The 19561-nt window shown below is 44.8% G+C and overlaps 1 protein-coding gene across 3 annotated transcripts in view; it reads left to right on the top strand.

The window, feature by feature from the left end:
• The window catches only part of INTS1 (integrator complex subunit 1), a 114509-nt gene that overhangs the window by 44340 nt on the left and 50608 nt on the right, over positions 1–19561 (top strand). For all 3 annotated transcript variants that reach the window (XM_088452025.1, XM_088452026.1, XM_088452024.1), the window contains 16 exons: positions 588–729; positions 827–1003; positions 1993–2101; positions 2222–2342; positions 3947–4024; positions 4269–4426; positions 4646–4742; positions 6485–6576; positions 6655–6715; positions 8105–8302; positions 8589–8718; positions 9568–9747; positions 10842–11003; positions 11082–11261; positions 11413–11517; positions 13422–13589. In XM_088452025.1, coding sequence (XP_088308151.1) covers positions 588–729; positions 827–1003; positions 1993–2101; positions 2222–2342; positions 3947–4024; positions 4269–4426; positions 4646–4742; positions 6485–6576; positions 6655–6715; positions 8105–8302; positions 8589–8718; positions 9568–9747; positions 10842–11003; positions 11082–11261; positions 11413–11517; positions 13422–13589 — 2158 coding nt within the window. The remainder of the gene's footprint in view (positions 1–587; positions 730–826; positions 1004–1992; positions 2102–2221; positions 2343–3946; positions 4025–4268; positions 4427–4645; positions 4743–6484; positions 6577–6654; positions 6716–8104; positions 8303–8588; positions 8719–9567; positions 9748–10841; positions 11004–11081; positions 11262–11412; positions 11518–13421; positions 13590–19561) is intronic.

Here is a 19561-nt window from a genome sequence, read left to right as displayed (position 1 = left end):
TGTCAAATGGTTGATTTGTGCTTTTTTTTTTTTTAAATACAAAAAAATTATAAAAATAAACTAACTTTTTATATAATCTCAAACGAATGAAAAGAAAAATAAAAAAAATAGAAAAAAAGTTGATTGGGGTACTTTGAGGGCACCCTGAAAAAAATACTGTTATTAAATTTGGAGTGCCTAAATTAACGCAAAAAGGTGATTTTGAGGTAATTGAAGACAATTTTTTTTTTTTTACCCCCAAAAATGACATGTAATTATTGGACTAATTAAGCTAATTGGATGCTTCCAATTTCCTAATTAGCCAATGGGAAGGGGAGGGTGGTCCAAGGGGTTCAGCACAGTGTCCCGATATTTTAACCTTTAAATAAAAAAATTCCTTTTCATCTCACCCTCAGGGAGGTGCGAATGGATAAATACGAATTCAGTCTGACTGATTCAGTGCGAGTTGCTAATTGGATTGCAAAATGAATTCGCTATGCGAATTCGAGGATAAAATAGCAACTCACTGTTCGCACCTAATTGGATTGACCCCTATGACTGCAGCACTTCTACCCGGTGACCCAGTTCTGTGTTGTTCTTTAATACAGGGAGCTGTTGAATGCTCACAGAGATAACCTTGGCACAGTAGTGAAATTTTTGATTTTTAACGAGCTCTCCAATGCCAGAAACCCTAACAACATGCAAGTCCTGTACACTGTGTTACAGCACAGCTCCGAGCAGGCACCAAAGGTAAGCTCTCACATTCTGTTTAATAGAAGAATTGGCGAGTGCCTGTACAAAATACCTGGAAAAAATCACTGTGCTCTTTCTTTTTTTCCGTTGTCAGTTCCTAGCTATGGTTTTCCAAGACTTGCTTACAAATAAAGATGATTATCTCCGAGCATCGCGCGCTTTACTGCGAGAGATCATCAAACAGACTAAGCATGAGATAAATTTCCAGGCCTTCTGCCTGGGGCTGATGCAGGAGAGGAAGGAGGCTCAGTACACCGATATGGAATTTAAGGTAACCATCTGCTCTGCTTCTGCTTTCTGTCATTTATAGGATGTATGTTTGCTTACCGGTCCTTATTTCACTCATTTGATTTTATTTCATAGTAAAAAAGCGTTAAGGCTTCCTGCAGTTCTGCACATGCAGCTTTTACAAATTCTAACTCTCCCTTTTGATATCTATCATGCAGAAGATTGTGGGCCTTATTCAGACCCAGTCGCAAGCGCTGAGCGCTCGCAACCGGGTCGATGTTTGCCTACGTCGGAGCCGGCTCCGACGTGCGCATGCGCGAGACCCAGCTAGCGACGGCCGCTCCGTCGCTACGGCTCTCGCACCAAAGGGGGCGAGCTGTTGATGGTGATTGACAGCTTTCCCCGTTTGGGAGGCGGCCAGGGGGGGTGGCCGGCCAAACGGAGGCGTTACCGGCGGAACGCTTGCCGTTTGGGGGCGGTCCCACTGACATCAGCAATGATGTCAGTGGGGAGCTTCCTGCTCGATCAGAGCAGGAAGCTCCCTGGGGCTTGCGCTTGCCGAGAGCCAACCTTAGAGTCTCGTCGCAAGCCCCGATGGTCGCGATGGTTCTGACCATCGCGACCATCAACCTGGTCGCTCGCTAGAGCTGTGGGTGGTAACCCACAGCTTAGCTAGCGATCAGGAGGCCGCAGTTCACACCACAAGCAGCCGGCCTCGTTCAGAGCGACCGCTTGTATCTAGCGATTGACTCTGAATGAGGGCCTGTATGTGTAGGAGGGAGGAGTGACCCTCCCTACTTCCAAGCTATACCTGATGTGGATTGCTGGACCATATATTTCATCTAAGGACAGCTTCTCACAGCTCAGGATGACTCAGTTTGTCCAGTCACATTCAGTAGAGCAATTACAGTCTGACTGGGGGTGTTGAAATAGAGATTTCCCCGGTCCTTTCATGGACGGTGCAGGAACTAAATATGGGGGCATGGGGTTGTCCGGAGATGACTGTCACTGCAATTCACTCTCTCTCTCCAGGAACGTTTTGTGATGCACATAACTGACCTTCTTGCTGTATCTATGATGCTGGGGATTACGGTTCAGGTGAAAGAAGCTGGAATTGCCTGGGACAAAGGAGAGAAAAAGAGTAGGTCCCCAAAACCTTAATTCTAAATACTGTGTGTATTGGGTTCTGTTTTCATTATGTTTGTGTCCTGATTGTTCTTACTTATATGACTTGCTGTTTGTATGCATGATACAATTTTAGGTTTGGATGTCCTGCGCTCTTTCCAGAAGCAGATTGCAGCCATCCAGCGGGATGCAGTATGGTGGCTTCATACAGTGGTACCTTCTATCAGCAAGCTTTCGGCAAAAGATTATGTGCACTGGTATTCTTCATTCTATTATTTATACATGTCGCACGTGACTAGATGAGTCCAGCTAATATGTCATGCATACATCTACCATCTGGTGTTTCCATTTAATCAGGTTGTCCAATGTTACCCTCTGGGTTCTCTAAAGCATGTTATTAGGTTCCTAAGTGAGCCTACATAGACAGTGATGTCACAAGGGGGATGTGGGCCGCACCCGGGTTTCACCCGCCGAGGGGTAACGCCAAAGTGCCGATTCCTCCACAGTGACAGGAGCCGGGTGCTGCACTGTAGCATTACGTGCAGCACTCGGCTCCTGATACAGTGAAGGAGCCGGCACTTTGAAACAGACGTGTCCCCAGCCCGCATCTACCGGACCCCCGGAGTGACTATAGGGGGTTTGGGCCGCAAAGCCATGCGCCCTATCCTCAAAGCCATGCCCCATGTGCTACAAGACCACGTCCCCTTTTGCCGACATCGGCCCCGTGCACCACAACCTTCCCAACCCCTACCCGCATCAGGTGTCACCTCATTGAGGGACGCCGCTGTACAGAGGATATACTGTTAGCATGTGCGCACTGAAATATATCTCGGGTTCTTAATTTATTTCGGGTTCTTAACTTATTCCTGAACAGGTGCACCTTCAACGTTGTATTTCTACATGTGACTATATCACCTGACACAACCCTACATATAGTTGTCATAGAGGTTGCAGGACAGACATCAACACCAGAACGATCAGAGAGAGGGACAGAAGTAGAATACAAAATGTTTTGCAGTCAGTACATTTGTCTGAGTATTGAAGAGCTCATCTACCGTAATAAAGAGACTGCTAGTTTTCCTTTTTATCCATTGCAGGGCTCATTAATAGGTGTTCGTATATGTGATCTGAAGGCATGCAAATAAAAGATATATGTTCTGTGAGATCCAACTCAAGATGCATCCAGCTCAGAGACAGTAGCATTTGTCAGGCATTCAACACCCGTAAAAGGGTGTAAACTTATGGCACACTACTTTGTAGAGATGCGTCCAAATTGTGCTAGTAGTAAATGCTAAAGTTGCATTAACATATTTGTACACAATATTATAATATAATGAAGTGTCATATACACAACAGAGAATATTTTCTTGAACTGATAAATGCAGAATTTGTATTTTCAGTATAAAATATAATTAAGTACAATTAAAATTAAATTAAATAACATTGTTTTCCACTTTAAAAATCAACGTCATGCATTAGTAAAATTGAAATGCCATACAAAGATTTGTGAATAGACTGCTGCAACGCTAATGATTTAAGTACTGTTAGCTGGATCAGTCAAGACACAACCATCCACCAGAAGCGTTTATAAAGTATAGTGCTGCTTATATTCGTCATTATCGTTAAATTACACCTGCAAAATGTTATACCTCCTAAGAGGCATGTCTGTGGATGTGGCCTCATATAATTGTTCAGTTTTCCTCGGTTTACGCTATTCCCTGGTATGCGTCCCCAAGCTTAAGGAGACACGAATAAACAATCTATGGTTAAATGACCTAGTGAATTTACCTTTCACTGATAAACAAAGGCGGTAATTGTTTTCATTGTATTCCTTGTTTCTCTGTTCCTTCTCACCATGCAGTTTACACAAAGTCCTTTTCACAGAACAGCCGGAAACCTACTACAAATGGGACAACTGGCCACCAGAGAGTGACCGCAAGTATGTCATGTTTTATCATTTAGACTTGTATGCTATACAAAGTATACTGTACCTCTTTCTTCTGACACTTAAACAAATGTGCCGTTTTAATGGATCTTACATTGTGCATAAACCCAGGTTATTTAAGGTTTAATAGCAACCCCCTGAAAAGTTCTGAATGTTTTTATTGAAAGCATTTGCTGTTATTTTTCTGTAGCCTTGGGGCATTGCATATATTGACCCATTATATTTTCCTTTCATCCAGTTTCTTTCTCCGCCTCTGCTCGGAAGTACCACTGTTAGAAGACACTTTGATGCGTATACTGGTCATTGGACTCTCGCGAGACCTAGCTCTCGGTCCAGCCGATGCCATGGAGCTGGCGGACCACCTGGTGAAACGGGCAGCAGCTGTGCAGGCTGATGGTACATTGTCTGGAATTAGTCTTTTAGAACCCAAGGCAATATGAAAGTGAAACAGATTATATTTAATAAGACTTGGCAACACACACTGAGGACCTTCTTTAATATCCTTGGCTGTTTGTGATTTTCCTCTTTTGTTTGGGATTTTGCAGATGTAGATCTGCTTTAGTTTCCTGCTAAAGACTTGCAGCCTAACCTAGTGGCTTTGCTTTTATTTTGTAGACGTGGAGGTCCTCCGAATTGAAAGGGTTCAGCTAATTGATGCTGTATTAAACCTCTGTACATACCACCATCCTGAAAACATTCAGCTTCCTCCAGGGTATGTTTTGTGTGTTAATTTTGTATGTTTAACTTATTTCATTAACCTTTTCAGTGTATAATAAACACAATGATCTAAGATCTTAGAGTTAGTTAACTAGGAAACTTGCATTAAAACACCAACATATATGGAAATATCTATAACAAAAAAAAAAGATAATAAAAAATAGAAAAATATAGAAGTCTCCCATATTCAAAAATTACACATAACAGATAAATATATAGAGAGGTCTGTGCAGATATAGATATATATAGAGAGAGAATATATGATTTACTGTATAAGAAGTAATTGTTGTCAAAACTAACTTGTCTATTTTACAACAAGACAAGATTTTATCTACATGTACAGTATTGGACCTACCGCAATGGTGGTTTTCAAACAGAATTTCACTCAGTCTTTAAACAGTTTTGGCTACACAAAACGAAACGCGTTGACTGTGACCACCTTTGCTGTCTCCGCTGTCCACTCACACAAGCTGCACATATCCTTGTGGACAATTTGACCCTCACTATGAACCATCCTGCCAGCACTGTAATCGCTACAGTTGCAGATAGATACCATTAATGCGGGGAAGTGGTGGCATGTACCGAGCATGGAAGTGGCTGTCTTAGTTTTTCTAAGCACATGTGTGTATATAACAGCAGTAAATCTGCTTCAGAAAAGATTTGTTTAACCATGACACAAGAATACAATGAATAGTAGAAATATATTTCTCACATATTACAATTAAGGATTGACGATATAGTCCACATATGATTTGTTGTTGTAAACGATTTAATTTTGTTAGCCGGGACCTACTGGGATGCATGGGGCTAGAGATCTCTAGGTCACTGCTGAATGTCCTGCCCGGCCATTACAGAAAGGCTTTCATGAGAGTCCCCCTGGGTGTAATAGTACCCCAGTCTGGAATCCACTGCTGTAAGACATAGATCAGAAGTTTGGCCTCTGCTAGGGAGGTTAGACCCTGGAACCTATGATGAAGAACATCCCCTTTCTAGCCCCAAAAACTGTCGTTTTCTCATCACAATTATCCAGTTCCATGTAGCAAAGGGACAGCCCCTGTTGACATTGTCAACTTTATAACAAGAAGAGCGAACAATGTGTCCATGGAGACCAAGAAATCTGTTGTGTAGTCGAGTGAAAATGAGACTTATCCCGAAATGGAACGAGTTAGATCTGGATTAGTATAGACTTTAGACAAGTACTCTGTAGGGACATCTGCTTTAGGTGGATTTTCCTATTTATGCGTATACACCTTAGGCAGAAGTTAAAGGGTTCACATTCTCCATGTAATCTGGTGAGGCTGCCAGATATAGGAGGCCACCAGAGAGGTGAATTCACATAGCCAACGTATTAAAACCCTGCTAGAAGCAGCCTGTCCTGTTAGGCACTCTCAAAAAAATAATAAAAATAAAATAGCTTCTAGTTATAATATTCTAGTACATTCTACAAACTTTAGCTGCTGATTGGTTGCTATGATAGCGATATAGTAGAGGGAGCAGCTTAAATAACTTAACAGATTTTTTAACTGCTAAAGTAATAATGGAGGCTCTATATCCTCATAGTACCTGTGTCCCCCAATTGGATGAATGACAAAGCTGTTCTGCCAAATTGCAGTGAAAATTTGTACATATATTGGGAACTCTTAATACACTGTTCTCTCAGTCCCGGCAGCATTGTTTCTAACCAAGTATTCTTTCAGTGTATTTCTCCTTGTAATGGTTACTCCTGTCTTTATTTAGATATCAGCCTCCTAACCTGGCAATTTCAACACTATACTGGAAGGCCTGGCCTCTCTTACTTGTGGTAGCTGCCTTTAACCCAGAGAACATTGGTAAGTGACGGATGTTTTGTGCTGACCTAGACTGATCTGAGGCATGATGGTAATACGGACTTGTCTTGTCTGCTGTAGGTTTGGCTGCATGGGAAGACTACCCAACTTTAAAGATGCTTATGGAAATGGTCATGACAAAGTAAGCAAAGTTGTAATATAACAAATCCTTACTTAGTTACTTCCTCACAGGTACATGAGCACTTTTTGGCACAAGGGGTAATGGGCGCACGCTGTAGCATGCGTGCCAACATCCCGTGTCTCCCTCAGTTACAATTTACGTGGAACAGTAATTTCATGGGGAAAAAAAATGGCTTTCTATCATTTTCAACAATTTTTTTTTTCTGAACAAGATTTGCGCGGTTGTTTTTGGCCAAAGTACGCAACTTACAAAAAAAATGTGGGGTAATTTATCATTAGAGCGGGTGTCCTAGGAGTTTTGAAAAAAAATCCCCACATTTTTTGCCAAAGATAGGGATTTTACTGTGCAAGGACTGAAACGCTCACTTTGAGCGCTATAATAGTGCTTGGCAAGTCTTTAGACGCCACCATCTGTTACACCATCCAAACTTGCACAAGCCCTATGGTAGGTGCAGATTTTCTGTCTGAATACAGCCTCCAGTGAGCGATTAAGCGTCTATGTAAGCAACCGCTTCAGCCACGCGCCCATAACACGTCCATAAGATGCAGCCAGTCACCACCCAGAAACGGCCAGCACGTTTCCTGTACATTTGTGCTATTGTGCATCACAATCGCCACTGCGCCTCTGGCCGCACGCTCTGTGGAACGTATGTGCTGTGGGAGTTTTTTGGGATTTTTCTGCAAGTACAGTAGTCCTAATGAGCAAGATACCAAGGGTTGAGAGAGAAGAGGATTCCAAGGAGCAAGGTGTCAGGAGAGTGAGAGGAAAGGGTCCCAATGGGGGGGTGGGAGAGGAAAGGTGACAGTGAGGTGAGAAGATACCAGGGTTAGGGAAGAGAGGATATGGCACAGGGTGCCATCAGGCAATAGTATAGGGTACTAAGGAGAAAAGTATAGGGTCACAGTAAGGGAACAGGGTGTCCGTAGGAGAACGAGAACAAGGTCTTAGGCAGCAGGATGCCATGGGAGAGACAGGAGAGGATACAAAGCAACTAGGTGCTAGGGAGGGAGAGAAGATAGATATTTACTATCATTACAAGTTTCCATCTTCTGTCATGTTCTCCTGTATATCCCTGGATCTGTTTCTTCTCATCCTCCGAGTTCTATAGTAAAACAGCTCAAGAACATCACCCATTGTCTGCCTTTAACTGGAGTCGCGGTGTAGTTTCTGTGCAGATTAGCCCCTTGCACAGGCTCTTCTGTTTTTTTCTTGTTTAACCAAAATCGCCAAAAATATAGTGTTATAGGTTTTTTTAATGTTTGTGTTAAAATGAAAGACTGAAATCTTATGCTATGGTACAGGAATAACTTTGATCAATTATCTGTTACATTTGGAAACATTCACACTTTGTGGTGGTATTGCATTATTTATTGTTTTGGTCTTTTGCAGCAATTACTCTTTTCCGCCATGCACTGTGACAGACGAAGAGACGAGGACAGAAATCATCAACCGAGAACTTCAAATCTCTCAGCGCGAGAAGCAGGAAATCCTGGCATTTGAGAGTCACCTGGCTGCAGCGTCCACCAAGCAAACGATAACGGAGAGTAACAGTCTGTTACTCTCTCAGCTGACCACCCTGGACCCACAGTAAGCTTACAGTCCTAGTTCTGGAGCAATCGGATTACTGTCTGCTGCTGTACCTGTAGTCCTCTCCCTGCTTTCTGCCTTTATTTATGGGCAATGGTTTTTTGTATCAACCTGTGCTTTCTTGTATTTTTGTACACACACTGTAAGTATAGTTTTGTATTTCTTATCATTTCTGTAAAAGGTCCAGTAATACAAGTAATCATTTCCTAATTCTTGAAATGAAACCATACTATACTGAACTGATGTATTTCTCTGGCAAATCAAGTTCTTCGCCTTTGTTTTTTAGGGGTCCTCCTCGCCGCCCACCCCCTAATGCCATAGAGCAGGTTAAATCCTTGAACCAGTCATTACGCCTTGGCCACCTCCTCTGTCGTAGCCGTAATCCTGACTTCCTTCTCAATATAATTCAGAGACAGGTAGGTCTTTATACGGTACTTTACATTAAGATGCTTTATGCTATCTATGTCATCTCTATTGACCCCTCAAATGACTTCATGAACATCTTTGTGGCAAACTTTACACCATTATGGGGGAGATGTACTAAGCCTCGGCAAGAGATGAAGTACCAATCAATCGGCTCCTTACGGTCCTGTTACAGGCTGTGTTTGAAAAGTTACAGGTAGGAGCTAATTGGTTGGTACTTTAGCTCTCTCCACTTTATTGCTCTCCGAGGCTTAGTACATAGACCCCTATGTATGATGATCCGTCGTAGCCTTTCACTGAACATAAAATACATACTTGTGTGCATATCTAAACAATAGTGTTCATTCTAGCACCTTGCACCTGTCACCACCCATGCAGTTCCTGTTTCCTGCCTGGGGTGTCGCTTTCTCCTCTGGTGTTTCTAGCACACTCACCTGATGAAACAACTGCTGAGATACAGACCAGAGTGTGCTAGATGCACCAGAGCAGAGAGCAAACACCCCAGGCAGGAAAGAGGAACTGCATGGGTTGTGACAGGTGCAGGGTGCTAGATTGAAGACTAAACAAAATAAGTAAGCCAAAATGTATACAGCTGCTTTACAGTATGTACTGTATGATCCTTCCTCTTGAGAAGTGTTGAAGTCAAAGACTGTGGTAAATATACAGTGGGATCACACCTGAAGCTGCAAGTGATCTTGCTGAAAATATTTTGCCTAGAATTGGAATCCATACCTGTTATGGGTTCCTAGCACAACGGAAAAATGCCGAAATGTAATGTGATCAGTCATCTGAATTCCATGCATATGAGCAATTTAGTAATAATTGCTATTTGGGTTTATCAGGCATCCTCACAGTCTATGCCCTGGCTGGCAGACTTAGTACAGTCCAGTGAAGGGTCCTTGGATGTGCTGCCGGTGCAGTGCCTGTGTGAGTTCCTTCTTCACGATGCTGCTGATGAGTCTGGAACAGGTGAAGATGATGAGGAGAATGAAACCAAGGAGCAACGAGCCAAGAAACTTCAGGTTGGCTGCAGCAATTCACACAGTTACATTTTCACAGTATTATCTTGTGTTGTGTCTCTACATGTTATGAACTGTGTAGTTCTCCTCAGAAAGAGAGGAACATTGTGGGATACATTACACAGACCATGTACAGCTATCCAGGTATATTCCTGTGCATAGAACTACACACACATTCCACATCTATTCATGCACATTCTGTTAGAGGTATTACACCTTACTGCACTGCGAACACACCTGCAAGTGTCCTTGTGATTGATATACAAAGTAGCAGGCTGTTTCAGTTGTTTGAACCTCTGATGTGTTTCCCTACTGTATCACCACTTTCGGTGCCAGAAATTTATGGATAACTGCTTCACTAGACCAGAGGTTCCCAAACGCCGCCATTACAGTCCACATTTTAAGGCTATCCATGCTTGCGCACAGGTGACTCAATTAGTCCCTCTGTCAATTTGATTTAACCATCTGGACTCAAGCATGGATATCCTTAAGACCTGTACTGTAATGGCGGAGTGTGGCAACCCCCACAGTAGACTGGTTTTGGAATACATTAGTTTGGGCCTCAGTCTGGTGAACCTATTCCTTTTTATTCACTAGCTGCAAATAAAAGTTTAGCTTTTAATTTGTATCACATTTGAACTGGATGTCATATCTGATCTAAAGTAATGATGTGATAAATACAGAAAACAAAATATGTCCTCATTACTTTTAATGTGTAATTACTGAAATAATATGAGAACCAGTTTCATTTTGATCTTGACTTTTGAATACATTGATGCTATATATCTACTGTAAACACACACATGACTCACGTAAAAAAGTACTAACAGCACAAAACTGTAATTTTCCTAAAAAATAACAATATATACAGTAGGTTGATGTGTAAGATTGTTAAATAATCATGTGTCACTGTTTGTGTTACCACACGTTTTTGGCATTGCTTGCCCAGGCATCAGCCAGCATGAGTCACATGTTAGGCACTCTAAAATGTCAAAGTGCTTATAATGTTCTAAAAACAAAACTGTATTTAATAAGCTAAATGGAAGTTATTTTGTTTCTGATGATTTTTAAAAATATTTAAAAAAAGATTTTGTCAGTTCCTATTTCAGAGGCAGCAGAAACAGAGGCAGCTTCTCAGCCGGCTTCAGGATTTGCTTTTAGGTCCAAAAGCTGATGAGCAAACCACGTGCGAGGTGCTGGATTATTTCCTGCGACGTCTCAGCTCACCTCAAGTCTCTTCACGAGTCCTGGCCATGAAGGTAGCAAAAGAACCGTCAAATTGTCCTGGAGCTGTGCTTGTCCATGGTTCTGTTTTGATATTGATCTGTTTCCCACAGGGTCTCTCCATGGTGCTGACCGCTGGAGGTCTGCAGGATGGAGAGGAGAAGGACCAACCTATGGATGAAGACTCCGAAGGCTCTGAAGTGATTCCTGGCTACCAGTGGCTGCTTAAAGACTTGCCAAAACTACCACTCTTTGAAAGTGTTCAAGGAACCACTGCAATAGCATTACAACAGGTTTGACAGCAAATTAACCCAAACAACATACCTTTATTTCTCAAGTAGCAAAACGTGGCATCCAGGAGGCACTGTAAACAGATAAAGAGCTATTGTTACTCACTTCGTATCCTAATGGTAGGTGACGGGTTCCTGTTTTGTTCCCCTACAGGCCATTCATATGGAGACTGACTTACGAACCATCAGTGCATATCTAGTGTACCTCTCACAGCATGCACCGGTTGAATACCAGGGCCAGCACAATGAACTTTCTCTGGTGAGAGACCATTCATTATACTGGTTATGCTTTACCACGGCTCCATTTTTGTTTATTTCATTTTGACCGTAACACAAAAAACCCCACAAAAAACAGTAATGTTCTAAAACAAGGAAATGCAGCCCTATATGTTTTTAATTTGTCACACCGTAAGCTAGAATCAGAAGTGCATGTCTCCGATTAGTGATCCCAAGAGCTGGGACACTCATGATCTTTCAAGAGGTACCTTCCTATAGATCCAACATACATCTAGGACTAGATTTATAGAACACATAATACACACAGATAAAGACATTCAATTATTATTCTATACTAGCTGTTTTCCCGCAGCTTTGCCATCGCTTCTGCCAACATTTTTTTTTATTTGATGTGTTATAGTTGCACTGCTTTGCATAGGGGCTCTGTTGTGGGAGCGGCTCACGTGTCCAGCAGTGTTATACAGACTGGTGGTAGCAGCTCCTTCACCCACCACTCACACCAATGTCACTGTGTGCCCTGTGCACAGACTGCTATGTAACCTATCTTATACACCCACCACTCACACCACTGTCACTGTGTGCCCTGTGCACAGACTGCTATGTAACCTCTCCTATTCACCCACCACTCACACCACTGTCACTGTGTGCCCTGTGCACAGACTGCTATGTAACCTGTCCTATTCACCCACCACTCACACCACTGTCACTGTGTGCCCTGTGCACAGACTGCTATGTAACCTCTCCTATTCACCCACCACTCACACCAATGTCACTGTGTGCCCTGTGCACAGACTGCTATGTAACCTATCTTATACACCCACCACTCACACCACTGTCACTGTGTGCCCTGTGCACAGACTGCTATGTAACCTCTCCTATTCACCCACCACTCACACCACTGTCACTGTGTGCCCTGTGCACAGACTGCTATGTAACCTATCTTATACACCCACCACTCACACCACTGTCACTGTGTGCCCTGTGCACAGACTGCTATGTAACCTCTCCTATTCACCCACCACTCACACCAATGTCACTGTGTGCCCTGTGCACAGACTGCTATGTAACCTATCTTATACACCCACCACTCACACCACTGTCACTGTGTGCCCTGTGCACAGACTGCTATGTAACCTCTCCTATTCACCCACCACTCACACCACTGTCACTGTGTGCCCTGTGCACAGACTGCTATGTAACCTATCCTATACACCCACCACTCACACCAATGTCACTGTGTGCCCTGTGCACAGACTGCTATGTAACCTATCCTATACACCCACCACTCACACCACTGTCACTGTGTGCCCTGTGCACAGATTGCTATGTAACCTGTCCTATTCACCCACCACTCACACCACTGTCACTGTGTGCCCTGTGCACAGACTGCTATGTAACCTATCCTATACACCCACCACTCACACCTATCCTATTCAAGTGACTATGGGCCCAAAGCACTTCTCCCCTCACCCCTTACCGGCCACGCGCTTGCTGCCCCACTTATCTCCTGCATTTACGATGTCAATACATTTTGTATTTGTTATTGCTCAGCTTTAACTTGACGGATCGAGAAGAAACAGATTGCAGGTTATTTATAGGAGTTTTCAATACAAAATGGTGCAGTTTTTAATAGTTTTTGCGCCAACTTGACCACAAACAGGCAGACACAATGTTCTTATTATATTGGTATAGATTTTGAAAGTTAGCTGAGAACTAGTTAAAAGCAAAAACTAAATTTCAAGTGGAGAAAAATATATTACAGGCCTTAAATTAATATACTCAAAATGACCAATGAAGCAAACTTAGATAACCTATTATCCGCTACATCAACTCGAGTACATGCTTAGCTACATGTAGCTCCTAGGTTTTTGTTCTGCTTGGCGGTGCATCTGGGCCCTGATTATAGGTTTTTTCCTTGTGTTGCAGGATGTGGCTCGTCTTACAGTAGAACGCTCAACAATAATGGGCCACCTTTTCTCCAAGCTGTCTTACTGCCCTGAGTCCAATGCTGTTCTAGCTGCCCTGCTTTCCATCTTCTCATGTTACGTCAGACGCATGCGAAAGAGCAAAGAGGGGGATGACGGTTATAATTGGGTACGTATGTCACTATTGTTTTTTTTTTATCATTGTGTTCTGCTGTACCATTAATCATAGTTATTAAAGAGCTTCACTTTGTTTTGGTTCCTGATTTAGTTTTACTGGATTGTACACTTTAGTTTTAAAAAAAAGCAACTCCTGTTCAGAGATGGCAAAACTGTTTTCCTTAGTCTTTCTTTTAACAGATTGCTAGAAACACCTCTTAAATGTTTATCTGCAGAATAGTGTACTGTGTATGTAATGAGTGCTCCTACAGAAGTGTTTCCTTATTGCATTAAATCATTTAACATCAGACTTGAAGAACACACACTGATGGTGTGGTATTAACGGTCATGTGCATAAGCCTTAAGGTGACATATCCACCTTTTTATCCTTTCTTAAATGTTCATTAGTGTGCAGGTAGCAACAGTTCAGTCTCCTTATTCAGCTAGTTGTTTACCAATGTGTCCGCCTCACTGAACCTAATGATGTCGTGGTCTACCTGAGCCAATTGCAGCTCTTATTGTGTGATAGACATTCTTAGATTCTGTTATAGGCAGAGTTGGACAGTCTGTTCATATCCATCATCTAATCTAAGGGATATACAATCGTGAGACAGACACCCGTGCATAGACCTCTTTATCTATAGATCTTCTAGGAACTAGTACACATCTGGGGGTACCCAGGTATAGACCTGGTGGTGATACTGCTAAATCACAAACTGGGGACTGGTTGTCCCCATGTGCATTACAGCTAATCTGCCTATATTCCCCTAATACCTTCAACTCCAGGGTCCTGCAGAAGATTAGGCTGGAAGGAAACTGGGTACTTACACGCACATGGTCCTAGATTCCTTCTTTGATTGACCTCTTGGTTGAACAACGTTGAGAAATTCTGCAGACAGATGTTCTGTCTCTGTGCCTATTTATTGTCAAGGGCTGACAGGTGGCCCTGTAGAGGAAGTGTCTTGCAGACTCATTGATCAATACTGAGCTGTAGACACAGAAGTAATCTTCCTTACACCTGCATTACATAATCTCAATATTGAACTTAATCAAGTGCAAGAAATTAGACTGTAGGAGTTAGCACTTATTAGACTAGTATACCATTATTCCTCGGCAACCCCTGGTCGTCAGTACAACTTAAAAAATTGGATTTTCTACTTCAGGGTCCATAGGGGGTCCACAGGGTTGACCTTGGGGTATAGGTTGGGAACCAAATCCGGGCACCACGCAGTTAAAGCTTTTAGCTCCCAGGATGCACTGGGTCCCCTCTCCCTATAACCCCACCCCCAAGCCAGAGGCACCTCAGTTTAAGTTGGTGCCCGGCCGGAGTCGGGTCACCGTTAGCGCAGGGGGAGCTGATTAGCAGCCCCTAAGCTTATTTTATTTTTTTAGGGACAAAGTTTTTTCATGGACTTTGAACTCCTCAGAGCGGCAGCGTCGGACTGTCCATAGGACGTCTAAGCTGCCGCTCCGTCACCCCGCTGGCGCTGAGACGCCAGTACAGATCTGGGGATCTCAGCGGGACCCCAGAGTCTGTACTAGCCGGACTCTGCGGGCGCCCAGGACTGCTGCCGGATCCACGGGGAGCAGGTAAGGTCAAATGCAGTCCTGTGCCTCCGGTCTCAGGGGACAGACCGGAGGCGCCGGCAGTGGCGGCGGGCCCCCCATACCCCGTGTGTCCACTAGACCACCAGGGACTTAACGATCGGTGCAGGGAGCCGGCGTCCCGGGGGTTAATAGCCGGCCAGGGGAGGCAGCCTTCCCTGTTACAGCGGCTCCTCCCCTCAGCTCAGCGCGCCTTTCAGAATCCATAGTCTGGCGTCGCTGAGCTGCTTCCTCCGCGGGTCACGCTTCCTCTGAGGTCTCCAGCGGCCATTTTATCTCTGTGGTGCAGCAGAAATCTCTCAGGATGGCAGTGAGTCCAGTCCCCCTGCGTACCTCACCATCAGGTCAGTGTACACAGCGCTGTAGCCTTCCCAGACACTGAATCTGGGTAAGTTGAATGCAGTGTAATAGTGCAGTATATTATATGACATGTTTATGTATATATGTATATATCTGCATTGTATGTGACTTATGCTAGTGCTGACTGTACTTTATTCTCTCACCTGTCAGTGTATATCTATCCCTTTTCTTTATCTGCCCTAATACAGCTGTACTTAGGGTGGTTCTGAGACCTCACATTTATATACTTGTTAATATTTGTGTGGTTTGTCACATACTGTTGCGTGCTGCACGTTGCCATATTTTAGATGGAACTGTGTGTTGCATACGCTGAAAATGGGTCCCTGCAGCTAATTTTTGGCATCAGTCAGGACCAGTATAGTGCTGCTTAATATTTCCGCCAAGATTGGTCAGATATGTCTGACCAGGAGATAGAGCGTTATACTGCACCCATTTTTACTATCCTGCAAGTCATGTGCTGCAGGTGTTAGTGCGGAGGATTTGACTCATAAAGGGTTCTGTATGTGGCGTCATCTGGTGCCGGCCTCTTTCACGACCCCCTTGGGCGGTTTGTTTTCTCGGGATCCTCTCAATTGCGGATCGCCGGGCGGGCCCCATTGTTGTACCTCACTTGGGGTTACTTCACCATACTGCCCTTTTCATCTCAGGGTATCTCGCAGCTTCTTGCACTCTTCCCCTGTGACACAGACTACCGCTCCCTGCAGGGGTTTTTCGCAGTATATGAATTCCCCCTGGTGCCACAATAGTCTGTCATTCCCCTTGCAGGGATTACCACAACAGCCACCCTGGGTGGATGTCGTTTTCTACGAAACGCTAATTGGCGTGGTTGACGCCCTGTGGTTACTTCCCAGTTGGCTCTGCCGTGAACTGGGTACTGTTCGGGGCTCTTTCCCTCTTACACGGGGGGAAGCCTATTTCAGGTATTATTATCCCTGCTTTAGGGCTGGTAGCAGGTCCATTCTGGTTAGAGTGAATGTTGACCTGCACCTATATCATACACCCTCAGTATTGCGTGCCTTCGGGTTACCTGTTGCTGACTAGCGGGTGGATCGCATAGCGGGACTCTGGCTGTTGCCAGATAGGAGGTGTTACAACAGTGTTTGGCCTCCTGTCCCAAATTCCCTGAGGGTCATCACGAGCCCCTCCTGGGGGGGATGGGCGTGTTACTCGTCTGATTACAGACGTTACTACGCCTCCCATTCCTGCGTGGTCGGATTCTTCGGATCCGTAGGTGGTAACTCTGCCTGAAATCAGTATACTTGCTTTCAGGAGTTGTTACCCATCCTACCATGGCTATAGCATGGTTGGTTAATACTATTGCATATTGGGTTGATGCATTTGTAACGTTTTTTCCCCTCCAACACGTCGGGGGTTCAAATGTATTTGGTTGCTCACGTAATATATGCTGTTGTCATAGGTGGAAATGCCTATATTGGATACCAGTCTCCTAACTTTCAGAGTTCCGGCTGCGACTGTATCCTCCGTAATACCCTATGGCTGCGCTCTGGGAATGCAGAGGTGCAGATACCATCTTTAGGGTTGATATTGTTTGGTCCTGACCTTGACAAGATTGTAGTAACATTGGCAGTATTACTAACGACAAGTTTACCGCTTTCAGCTATGCCCACTACAAGGCCTCAGACTAAGTCTGTTAAGTCTTTTTTGTCCTCTGGGTCAGCCTAAAGGTCTGTTTCTTCGTAGACTGTCGGCATCTACAAGGGCCGACATATCCAGTACCGAGCAGGCCTGGACTGCCAGCCGATCCTGCTTCTGAACCTACGGATATCTCTTCAGTCTGACGGGACAGGCCTACAACTGGGAGATACCGATTTTCTCAGTTCGCCCGGTATTAGTGTCAAGTTGCCGCGGCTACGTGGGTAGGAGGGTACGCCCTCTTTACAAGGGCCTTACAGATCCAGAAAGCTATGCAGTTGTTGCGGTAAGCGGAGCTAATTAGGCCATCCCCACTATCTCAGTGAGGGACTGGTTGTTCTGTTTTCTTTCTGGTGCGGTGGCTGAATGGTCCTCTTTGGCCTATTCTCTGTCTCAATTCCCTGAACCAGTTCCTAAAGCTACCTGGGCTCAGGAGGAATCCCTATGCTCCATCATACGATGTTTGGAACCTGGGGACTTTAGGGTATCACTGGATATACAGGACGCGTGCCTACGGGTACTTACAGAGACCTTTCCTCAGCATGGGCTGAGGTTTGCTGTATCACAGCAACACTTACAATTTTTCGGGCTCTGCCTGTTGGGACTGTCCTCAGCCCCACAGGGGTTTACCAGCGTTTTGGATTTTCTGACAGTTCTTCTGTTCAGTATATCCCAATGCTCCTGTACCTGGACGGCCTCCTGCTCTTAGCGGGATCACCGGGGTACTTTACGGCCAGGTCAGGATGACTGTGGCTTCTTCGGGGTGCAGACGTTTAATCAACGGGGAAAAAGTCCTCCCTGCATCCCTCTCTGGGTATTCTTCATCTAGGATCCCTGCTGGATTCTCAGAATCTGAGAATTCTTCTGGCGTAAGACGGAATCTCCTCTCTTCCATTAGGAGTACATGGTTATCTGCGCAGTCGACAGATGTCTTTACACTCTGGGATGCATGGTGGAATGGGCTCAGTTCCATTCCAGGCCTTTCCATAATTGGCTCATCTCCAGATGGAATGAGTTTTTTCTGTCGGATAACTGTTCAAACGATGATGCTCTCTCCGGAGGCAAGTCGGTCCCTGTCCGGGTGGCTATGGCCATCTCGTCCAGGGTTTTCTTTGCTAGGGACAGTGTCTGGATCGAATCCTTTTCAGTGCAGTTGGACGTCTGTCGATTCCACCCTGTCAATTAACTTACTCTGGCATAACTCTTGTTTCCCGGTGAACCTGAAAAGGTTCAGTCCGACAGGGTCAGGACAGTGGCTTCCTTTTTAGCAACACTGCTCGTTGGGTGGCAGTGACAGGTATGTCACATATTCGGACATAGTCCGAGGGTCTCCTCCCGACCATCTCGGCAGCGTTCATTTCAGGAGCTCTCCATTGGGAAGCGGGAGTCCTCAGCCGTCACGACGTGCATCCCGGGGACTAGTCTCTTCCCCAAGAGAGGTTTCATCTCCTGGTGAGCAGGGGGGGCCCCCCTGAGGTGACCCTCATGGCCTTCTGACTTTATCACACTATGGTGTTACAGTTCAGCTCTGGGGATTCTGAAGCAAACTTCAGCGACTCTTTGTCGGTGAAGTGGTCCTTCCACTTTGTGTACCTGTGTTCTCCGGTCTCCCTTCTTCCTCGAGGTCTTTGGAAGTGTTTTCAATCGAGACAGAGATGCTTTCCTGCTGGTGGCTCCTGATTGCCCCAGATGTCAGGGGTACTTGGATCTTCGGAGTCTCTACATCGATACTCCATCCCTGATGCTTCACTGCCCGGACCTGTTGTCTCAGGGTCCTTGGTTTTGCCTTGGACCTGGGTCGTTTGTCTTTGACTGTGTCCTTACAGTGGTCTTACGGCTTCCCTGGCTTTGTCATCGTTGGAATGATTAGAGCACATGGATCAGCTTTTGCTGGGACCTACCACAAACTGTGGCAGCCATAAATCTTATGGTATTGTACCTGTCGATACAATCCTCCGGTGTCCAGGATTTCCAGATATTCTGGCATTCCTTCCGGCTGGCTTGGGTTTCACACTTGGCCTGGTCTTCCTGACAGTGCGGATCTCTACACTGTCAGTATGGTTAAGATATGGAATTGCTTCACTCTGGTATCCAGTTCATCCTTTGCAGTGTTTTCTTGATTATGCCTCCATTTGTCCTCCCTAGGGACTCCTTGGGAGTAAGTAGTGGTTCTTCGTTACCTCCGGGGACAGTCAATGGAACCGCTGGTTGTGATAGCCATTACATGGTCTATTGCTTAGGCTCTCTCTTTCTCTCAGGGTGTTTATATCAACCAGGAGAGTGTCTGAATTGGGAGCGTTCTCATGTGGCTCCCTCTTCTGGAGGGCATCATGTCAGGGTGGGAGTTGCTCTCGCCCTGTGTTTCTT

Source organism: Taudactylus pleione, unplaced genomic scaffold (genome assembly GCF_031769625.1).
Source record: "Taudactylus pleione unplaced genomic scaffold, aTauple2 ptg000032l, whole genome shotgun sequence".
NCBI lineage: Eukaryota > Metazoa > Chordata > Amphibia > Anura > Myobatrachidae > Taudactylus > Taudactylus pleione.
Note: the sequence above shows the minus strand (reverse complement) of the source record. Positions and strands in the feature narration are given on the sequence as shown.